Consider the following 10,396-nt stretch of genomic DNA (forward strand, 5'->3'; position numbering starts at 1 on the left):
TAGAGCAGCTCCTCTAAGCTTGTCATTATTTGGAGTCAACCTGACAACAAACAAAAAGAAGGGTATTTAGGAATCTCTGGATGACGTAAGTAGTTGAACACATGGCTGATATGAATGATGGGCAGTTCAAATCCACCCAGAGGATCATCAGGGGAAACAGTTGGTTATCTGCTGGAGAAAAAAAACCCTCATCATTGAAAAGTCTGGAGTGCACTGTTCTACTCTAACACACATGGGGTCACACTATGAGTTGATGTCAACTGGTAAGGGGATCCATTATCAATCGTTTGATATAAGTCACCTGATATAAATTGTGTAGTTATATTTCTTCCATCTCCAGCATGCTGTGGTTTTTGTGGGTTTGTTTTTTTGTGATTTTAAGGTTTCTAGAAAGTTCTAAAGGCTTAGAGGGGACATAGTTGGAAAATAATGAAGTATTGCTTTTTTTGTAATCATGAACAAAAATTTTGTCAAGGCAGCATAGCTTGAAATTATCTGTACTTTCTTTCAGTTCCTTGCTTCTAGGTGTAATGGAAAGTTGAGTTGCAATTCAGGTACTGATCCTACCTGGGTCATTTTTGCTTCCAAGGAGCACTCTCCAAAACATATGTTTGTACTTTTGGCAGTCCATGGAATATTCAGTACCCTTCTTCAGCACCACAGCTCAAAGGCATCTATTCTTATGTCATCTTTCTTCATTGTCCAGCTCCAGTGATTGGAAAGGTCACCATGGTTTCAATCGGGTACACCTTACTCTTTAAACTGACAACATTGCTCTTCAGGATATCTCCGAGGCATCTAAATCCTGGATGCATGGTGAAGCACAAGTATGAATTGTTTATACTCCATGTGAGATTCTTCTGTTGCCTCGTCCCATCAAGGGGAGCTATAATCATGCATTCCGTAGTGAGTTGTGCTGCTAACCCAAGAGCTGCAGAGTTTCTCGTGGTGTGATTGCCAGCAGTCCTGTGTGGGGAGGAGGCCGAAGGCACAGTTTCTCCCATTGCAATTGACGGCCTCAAAAACCCAAGAGAGCGCTGTTCTGAGTCAGCTGAGGGCAGTTCCATTATGTGGCTAAGTCTTAACCCTCACTTAACCTTGAGAACCTTACGGTGAACTTAAAAGTATTCCAGAAAGAGGGTTCAAGACAGACTCTTATGCAAGTGCCCATTTGACCAACAAGAAGCTCACACATCTTTGTCATGACGATAGTGAAAGAGCATTATTCATTCAGCCATGGCTCCTCCCTCAGCCTTGCACTTCCGGCCACCTTGGTAAACACAAGGCAGACCGGTGAGTCTGTTGCCTGAAAGGTTTCCACTAGTTCAATGAAGAAAGGGTAAAACTCTCTTGTAAGAAACTCTCTGTTTTGCAGAAGATTCCTTTTCCTGCTTTGTCCATAACTGGGCATCAGGAAGACGAAAGCACCACAGCTTCCCATTGGAGGGAAGAGAATAGCCTCTCTGGCAAGTTTTGCCAATAGTGTATGGACTCCTCCTTCTCACCATATATAACTGATTGGAAGGATACCACAGTATAAAGCACTGATCTGCTTTTCATAGGCTATGGCTTGTAGTTGACTTGATGGCACCAACCAACAACAACAGTGTTAGCAAAGGACATTATATTTAATAATGGGGTTTCCAAGTCATAATAGGCAATAACTGATATATTGTAAAAGCTCATTATATGTTAAGTTCTGTGATTAGAACTATCCTACAATAGCTCATTTAATCTTGAAATACTCTGAAGTAGGCTGCCCTCATTCCCATACTATAGATGATGTAACTCAAAATAACAGCCCCAATATTTCTACACTAACATTGACTAGGCAGCATTTACAATCAATCTGAGTCCGAAAGATATGCTTTATTGATCCTATTTCAATTAATTTGCACAGTACTTCACACAAGTGTTTGTCTGTTCTCTGCCTATGAAATTACTCTTTGGATAAGGTAGATATTAATTTTCAGTATTGGAACTTTAGCTATGGAAAAGACAATTATATCACACTATCATAGAGTTAACAAAAATATTTTTAGCATGTAGAATTTACTTTCTGATTTTATCTGTTCTTTTCCACTTCTAATATGCAAGCTATAGGTAAACATAACCACGTTCTTTTTAAAGCAATGTAGCTAATTTTTTAATCTTTTTATAATAAGATCAACTGTGAGTCTGAAGTATTAGTTGCAAAAATTAAGTAAATTAAAACAATAGGATATTATGGAGCCATTTAAATTATGTTATTGACTTATTTATTGACAGAGAAAAATATCCTTGTTGTTTCATTAAGTAGATATGTATGGTATATAATGGTAATTTAAAAAATTAAATACCTTAACATATACTGTCTCTCTTACATATATATGTATACATATATATACAAAATACATATATACACATATATACATATAAATGCAAAACTTTAAAATGTCAAACTTTAAGCGGTAGTGCTTATTAAATAATGCCATTGCTAGGCTGTCAATTTGCCATACTAATGTTGGCTTGCATACTGGCATGATACTGCAAGGTTGTGGTTGTGTTGTTGTTGATTGCTATTGAGTAAAGTAGGACTCATAGCCACCCTATGAACAAGATATACCAACAATATTTCAAATGCCAGCAGGGTCACCTCTGGTGGAGAAGTTTCAGTGGGAAAAAAAAGTTTCAGGGAAATTCTGATAGTTCAACAGAGTACAAAACAGGACTAGTCATTGACTACTGAAGTACCAGATACTCAAAAATCCTACTGGAACAATAGTGGAATATTATCCAACACAGTTGCAGAAGATCAGCCCTGAGGTTGAAAGGTATTCGAAATGTGGTGGAGGAAGAGCTAGCCCCTCAATGATAGACCTTAAGGATACAACTGGAGTAATGTTTCAACCCAATTAAGCACCTTAACTTGATGAAGTAACTTGACTTAAAATGAGGAAAAATAGCCAAAAGTATAATTACTAATTGGAATATGGAATGTATGAAATAAAAATATAGAAAAATGGGAAGTTGTCAAAAACAAGTCTAACATTCAAACAAATTCAAGTGAACATTCAGAACTAGAGGAAGCCTCATCAACAACTTATGCTACACAGATGACACAACTTATTTTCTGAACGGGAGAAGGTGTGATGCATTGCTGAAGAACGAAGATCCCAGTCTTCAATATGGATTACATCTCAGCATCCAAAAACCAAAAACTCTCACCATTTGGCCATTAGTCAACATCATGATAAATGGAGAAAAGACTGAAGTTGTCAGTTATTTCATTTTTCTTGGCTCCAAATTCAATGTGCATGGAAGGATCATTCAAGAAATTAAAAGATTCTTTGCTTTGATTTGTTGCATTAGGCATATCTGCTTTCAAGGACTTCTTAAAATTGCTAGAATAAGGATTTCCATTTAGATACCCAGGTGTGCTTGGCCCAAGCCATGATATTTTCAATTGTTCCAAATTTGCATAGGAAATTTGGACAAAGAACAAAGAAATTGAAGAAGAATTGACGCCTTTGAATTAGAGTGTTGACAACAAGTTTTTCATTTATTATGGACTTTCAAAAAGAACAAATAAATCTGTTCTTGAAGGAAGTAGAGCCTTGGTGCACATTATAAGGAAGAATGTGAAACTTGGTCTCACATATTCCGGGCATGTTCTAAGGAGGTAACCAATCCTTACGAAAAAGAAAAAAAAAAAAAAAAGACATTATATTTGGAAAAGTATAGAGTAAATGAGATGAAGATCCTCACTGAAATATTGACATAGTGACTGCAACATTGGACTTGACCATGACAGAGATTGTTAGGATGCCATAGGATTGAACAGGGCAAGGCTTTAATCACAGTTCTGCTGTGTGCTGGAGTCAGCTCAGCTATACCTAACAACAGCATCAACAGCACTAGGTAATAAAGGAAGAACAATCATCTTAATGCTTAGACAACCAAGATGTGTATTGTCTGAGTAACAAGAAATGAAATACTATTTGAAATAACTATGAAACCTTTTGAAATAGAAAATATCCTTTGAGCCAACTCTAAAGGTACTTGAAAGAATATATAGTGTCATTGAAGGAGACAATGCTCTAAGGACTCTTAATTCATTTTTAGGTCAAGACACTGAAGAAGCAGGGAGCTCCATGTCCACCCTGGAGAGGTCACTGGCTGCACGCCGAGCCACCAGGGCCAAGCTCGTGATTCCCATGGATGCTCAGTCCAGCAATCCTGGTAAGTAATGACGGGGACCTCAGGGAAGAAAAGAAACACATTTGCTTTATAGCTTTCCCTAAAACATAAAGGTGTAAAAAAAAAAGGGAGATAATAAAGATTTCCCAAGGAATTATTATTCAGAATAATAAAATGTATTATTCAGAATAATAAAATCAGAATCTTCACTTTGATGGGGTTTCTTTTGTTTTGTTTTGTTGCTGCAATTAATAGGCTGCCTGTTGGCATATTGTTGTTACATGCCACCGTCAAGTCACCTGTGGTTCGTTGTGACCCTATGTACAAAATCTCTGAACACTGCTCTGTTGGTATATTTAATACTTTTTCCCTTTGTATGTTCATTTGTTTCTTTAACACTATTATACATGGGGGGGGGGGAAACAAACTACAAATTTTCTGTATATTACTGATCGTATTTCAATTAACATATTTTTTAAACATTTTTTATTAGGTTTCGTTTTTCTGACTTAAATAATCTACCTCCTTTGAAATCAATGTTCTTAAATACCCTCTTATTGCCCCTCCCAATGAAGTTTCTGTCATCCTCATACAATCAATGATGATATTAGCATCTGAGGATCACTTTCTTTCCAATTACCTCTGATCAATTACAGTATCCATGTAGCTAATCCATCCAGTAACCTGGCCTGTTAGCACCTTTATGGTACCTGCAAGGATATTGACTTCTTCACACTTCAATTTGTCAACTCCATGTCACACACTAAACCAATAATCACCCTCTATGAAATGTTTTTATCATTCCTTTTTCTACTGCTTTATATGTTTCTGGTACATTTATTTCGCTGAGCCTTTGCCAACAATTTTTCAATTTCACCCAGACCTTAAGCAGTTACTTCTACCATCTTTCCACTGTCCTTAATATCTCTCATGCCCTCATTTTCTTCTATATTTAGAAGCCACACTCATTCAGTTTCTTCTTTGACCTTCCTTCCCTACTTTCCTGATTAAGCCCCAACAATGATTACATTTAACTTTCCTATAGTGTCTTTAGGGAAACTTAATAAATAATAAAAGCAAACACAATTTACTTGATATTTATAACAGCTCTTCCTTGCCCTGATAAGCCACTGTATCTCTCTACTCACTCATTGCCCCATGTCACAATATGTATCACATTTATTCTTCATTTTAGACCTCCAACATGTCCTTCTCTTCTTGCTTCTTGTATCCTAAGATGGAGAAGAGCATTGAGACAATAGTGTCCTGACTTTGCCATCAGATCTTTGTACCTGTCCATATTTCATACAGTCTTCACACAACGGAGAAAGTCATTCATCTTGATAAATCTTGATACCAATGCATCTATCTCTTTCTGCATCTCCTTATTTGTTCAATATCAGCCACATAAGAATAAAGACATATTCTCAACCCACTACTCTTCCAGTTCTCCTCACCAGAAATATTGTATCTGTGGATATTTACTTGGTTTGTAACTCATTTAATTGAAGTTTGTGCTCAAGTAACACCTCTACTAATATGTCTTCTCTGATGGTGACTTACCGGAGTGGCCTCAAACTGCGAGCCTTCAGGATTGCAGCACAGCTTCTTGCCCCTAGGCCACCAGAGATCAATAACCCTCCAGCCATTTTATTCTTTCGTCCTTCCTTCCTTCCTTCCTTCCTTCCTTCCTTCCTTCCTTCCTTCCTTCCTTCCTTCCTTCCATAGCCCAAGCATTATTTTTTGTTAATTTATTATCTGTCCCCTCTGTTAAATTGTAATCAATAGGGACATGGATCACATCTGTCGTTATTACTGTATGTCCCAAATAACCAGAACAGCACCTGACACCTGATTAACTCTCTATAGAATTTGGGCTAATAAATCAATGAATGAATGAATGATTACTTCTTTCTAATTGGAATCCCTACTGGTGCAAGTAGTTAATGTTATTTACTTCTACCTGTAAATTTTGTGGTTCAAGACCACTGAGAGGCACTTCAGAAGAAAGGTCTGGAAAATTGCCTACGGGAGGAGGGGCATGGATCATGGAAATTCCAAGAGAGAGCAATTCTACACACAGCATGGGTTGCTATAGGTCAAAATTGATTCTATGGCAAATTGTTGCTTTGTTATTGTTGTGTTCTTTCTACTTGCTTTATGACAGGTGTCCCCTACTCCATTCAGAACATATTTTTCTCAGTTTTATAATCCAGCTGCAAATTATAAAGAATCAATAGGACTTGTTAGAACTGTCTCACAATGTTTTTAAAACTGTAATTATACAGAAGCAGAATGTGATGCTGTTCTCCAATAGAATCACTGGTTTATTTTGAATTGCCAACTTTTTAATTAGTAGCCAAATGCTTTGCGACTGTTCCACCAGGACTCCTTCAATTTTTCTATAATAAAGACCCAAAATATATGTGACATATCTAAAAAGTACCAACTGCTTATCTCTTCGGAGTCCTATGGGTACAGTAGTTGTCATGTCAAACTTATCTAAAAGTTTGGTGATTCAGATCAACTGCTCCATGAGATAAAGAAAGATGGGACATGTTTCTGTAAAGATGTACCATTTTGGAAACCTGAAAGAGGGTTTTTATGAGTCAGAATTGACTAGACAGCGAGTTCAACTCAGAAGGTAAATGCTATCATTAGGACTGTTTTGCAGGGAAAGAACAGACTTGAAGAGTTAAACTAACGAGCTCACAGTCACACAGCTATTTGCGACAAAGCCAGAGCCTGAACTCAGAATGTCTAGTTTCAGAGTTCTGAGCTCAGTCTCAGTCATTATACTGTAAGCTGCAATGCTCCCTGAAGCTATTGTCCTTTCTCTTTCATTTCTTTCACTCCATGGAGAGCATCTCTACTCTCGAGCAATGCTTTTGCCCCTTCTTTGGCCATTTTGCTCCTGCTGCAAAGCTCTATCTGTGCCAATCTTCTATAGTTCCTTTCTCAAAAATCATTTTGCTTCAGACTCTTTGTGTGGCCTTTCTGTCCCAGATACAACTTCATCTTCCAGCGAGTCTCTCTATCCTGTTGATTTTTCTTTTACAATTTCTTTTGAAGCTTTGGATGCTTCCCGGGACTGGAGAATCATTTTTATTCTCTTCTTTATGACCTCACATCTGAACTATCAAAATTGCTTCATAATTTAATGTCTTTCTCTCTCTCTCTCTCTCTCTCTCTCTCTCTCTCTCTCTCTCTCTCTCTCTCTCCTTCCAGAGTCTTATCTATTCCCTTTGCTAGATTTCTTCCTGGGACAGTTTTAGAAATTGTCTCCAATGGACCCTCATATGGTCAGCCAAGACACAAACGACAAGTACATCAGGTCTCAGACTTCAAGTTTCTTATTGCTCTAATCCCATTATTTTGAAGTTAAACTAATTGCTATTTCACACATGGGCATCATCCCCTATTGGTTTTCCTCTCTGCATGCTTTGTTCTCTTTGCTATGACTTAGGGCCATAGGTACATGACAGAGTTCTGAGCATATTTCAAAGGCTGAAATATATTTTGATGCTCTTCCCAATTTAGGCATTTCTGATTACTCCATTCAGAAAGAAAAGCTTCCTTTTTTGTGTTTAATTAGTACATCTTTATACCACTTTCATGACATTTATTGTTCATCGAATTGTCTCATATGATTAGATATTTAAGTCCAGCTCTTCTTTCAACTAACTGGCTGTGATAGATGCATGATAAAGCAGGAGTGTGTCTAATTGAGCCTCGTGTTGTACAGTGCACAGCTCAGTCACTAGCCCAACGTTGACTCTTGCTAAGTATCTGTTGAATGAAAGATTGAAAGAATGGCTAAATAAATGTGTTCTAGGAATATATTTTGTTTGTGTTATACCTAAATTTTAAGGTTCTTTTCTACTGGTTTTTAATAAAATGTCTTCTAATAAGATGTTCTGATACATCACAAGCAGTAAAAAGTGTTTTCATTAAAAAGAAATAATGGATTTCTAAAGAGAAATAAAATATGACAAGTAGTAAAGAATTGTTTTTATTAGTACTCACTAAATGTATTGCTGATAATTTTGTTTTCTTGACAAAATTTTTTCTCTGAGAGAAATGAGTGCAGACAGACTTGCTGTACAACCATACAGAGCAGAAGCACACAGACTGTCAACTATTTATAACTGCAGTAGCAGTGGCAAGAAAGTAGAGAGTTCATGGCTCATTTAAATGTGTATTACCTAATACATGATTCCAAAAAGTAATCGATCATAACGTTCTCATTGTCAGAATTTTTTCTTTCTTTTTCTTTTCCTAGTCTTAAATGCCATACTTCACTCCTAATTTTCCTATGCATTCCTGAAGAAGTAAATACTTTTTACGTACCTCTATAAATCTCACAGAGAACTCTGGTGGCCTAGTAGTAAGCAGCTATGCCGCAATCTCATAGGCACATGGTTCAAATCCACCAACTGATCTGCAGTAGTAGCATGTGATTTACTGCCTATGAAAACTTGCTGGAGGGTCAGCTATGAACTGGAGCTCTGATCTTCAACTTGAAAGCACACATCAACAGCATAGTTCCCACAAACAAACTCTGGTAGCCTGGTGATAAATTATTATGCTGCCAATCCAAAGGCAGGTGGTTTGAATCCACCTACTTCAAGAAAGAAAGATGGGCAATTTACTCACATGTGATTTATAGCCTTTCTAAACCTTCTGGAAGGTCAGTTGTGAGTCACTTCTGACTCCATGACATATAACAACATCACAATATAAACTCCACATAGGCCATAAACAACATTGTATGAGATTTAACAATTGGGAAAGAATGAGAATTTGAAATTCTTAAGATTCTTAGTAGTTAATATGCAATTGGTTAATAATTATTCAAGGCAATAGGTCAGTGTAATTGTGAGGTACAGTTTAAGTAAGACATTTTAACTAAAAAAAAAAAATTAAAAATAAAACAGAGCCTGGAGAGTGAATAACATCACATTTATGAAGACAATGTTATAAAGTAAGAAATAGTTCTTTACTAGAGACAGAAATATTCAATAACGAGTCTAAAAAGGAATTGATCAAAGTAAAGAAGTTGGATGATGGAATACAAAAGGAATATAAACTTAGTTTTGGGAAGATTTCCCAGAACAGTATCATCAATAAAGATTCATTTTTCCTAGTAATGGGTACAATTTAATTCCCTCTTGATTCCTAGCATCTTGGACATTTTACCAACATGATATAATGTTTATTCTAAAATGTTTCTTACTCAAATAAAAGTCTTTTAGAGTTACAGGGTAACTTCTAAAATAAGGCCAATGGACTCATGGATCCTTGGACCGCACAGGAAGGGTCATGTGATGTCTCCAACTCATTTCTAAAGAATCTTCTAGACCCAGATCAGTGTCTATCATTGTATGGTCTTGTCTGTCTCTGGTCTGTTACACAGGATCTCTGCACATCTCCGTGGGTGAGCTCTTACTCTGTACCAAATGTTCCCATCTGTTTCATATTTCTGGACTTCGAAATCATATTTCATTTGAGAAGTTTCTAGCTGAAAAAGACCAACTAGAATGGAGACTGTAGAGGTCTAAAAGTTCCCTGGTTACCCTGTTCCATTTTGATCTTAATACATATTCATAGCCATCTGGGAAGGCTACCTCTGTATTCTTTCTCATCTTGTAAAAGGCATATTAACTACATTTTACAAATGAATCAGCTAAATTTAATTAAATTGAGGGCTTTCCCCTAGCACATTAATGACAGAACCAAAATTTGAACTCATATTTTGTCTTTTAGTAGTGATTTCTTTTCTCTTCCTTCTCTAAATGCCAAACATTCTTTCTAACCTCAGGCATTGTGCAGTACCATATTTCTCTTAAGTTCAAATTTATCTACTCCTATCTTAAAGTATTACACTCCTTTTTCAAATATGTGACAGAGTCTTTTGAGCATTTCCTATCAAACTATATTCAACTCAGCCCTGGATAGATCTACAGAAGGCTTGCAAATTATAATACTGACCTTCACTAACAGAATGCAGGTTCCTGGCCACCACTCTGCTATATATCTCTATGGATGAGCCCTTTAATTCTCACAACCACATCATGAGGTAAATGGTATTATCATCCACATCTTAAAGTGAGAAAACTAAGGGGGAAAAGTTCAAATAACTTTCTCAAGTCAATGTAATACTAGGGGAGCTCTGGTGGCCTAGTGGCAAGAAGCTGCACTGCAATCCCAGAGGAAC

General features: G+C 36.8%; 1 protein-coding gene across 1 annotated transcript in view; it reads left to right on the top strand.

Moving 5' to 3' along the window:
* The window catches only part of DCC (deleted in colorectal carcinoma), a 1,276,184-nt gene that overhangs the window by 1,216,738 nt on the left and 49,050 nt on the right, over positions 1-10,396 (top strand). Inside the window, exon 25 of the mRNA XM_006891717.1 lies at positions 4,105-4,221. Coding sequence (XP_006891779.1) covers positions 4,105-4,221 — 117 coding nt within the window. The remainder of the gene's footprint in view (positions 1-4,104; positions 4,222-10,396) is intronic.

Source organism: Elephantulus edwardii, unplaced genomic scaffold (genome assembly GCF_000299155.1).
Source record: "Elephantulus edwardii isolate Elephantulus edwardi_28Jun2011 unplaced genomic scaffold, EleEdw1.0 scaffold00103, whole genome shotgun sequence".
Taxonomy (NCBI): domain Eukaryota; kingdom Metazoa; phylum Chordata; class Mammalia; order Macroscelidea; family Macroscelididae; genus Elephantulus; species Elephantulus edwardii.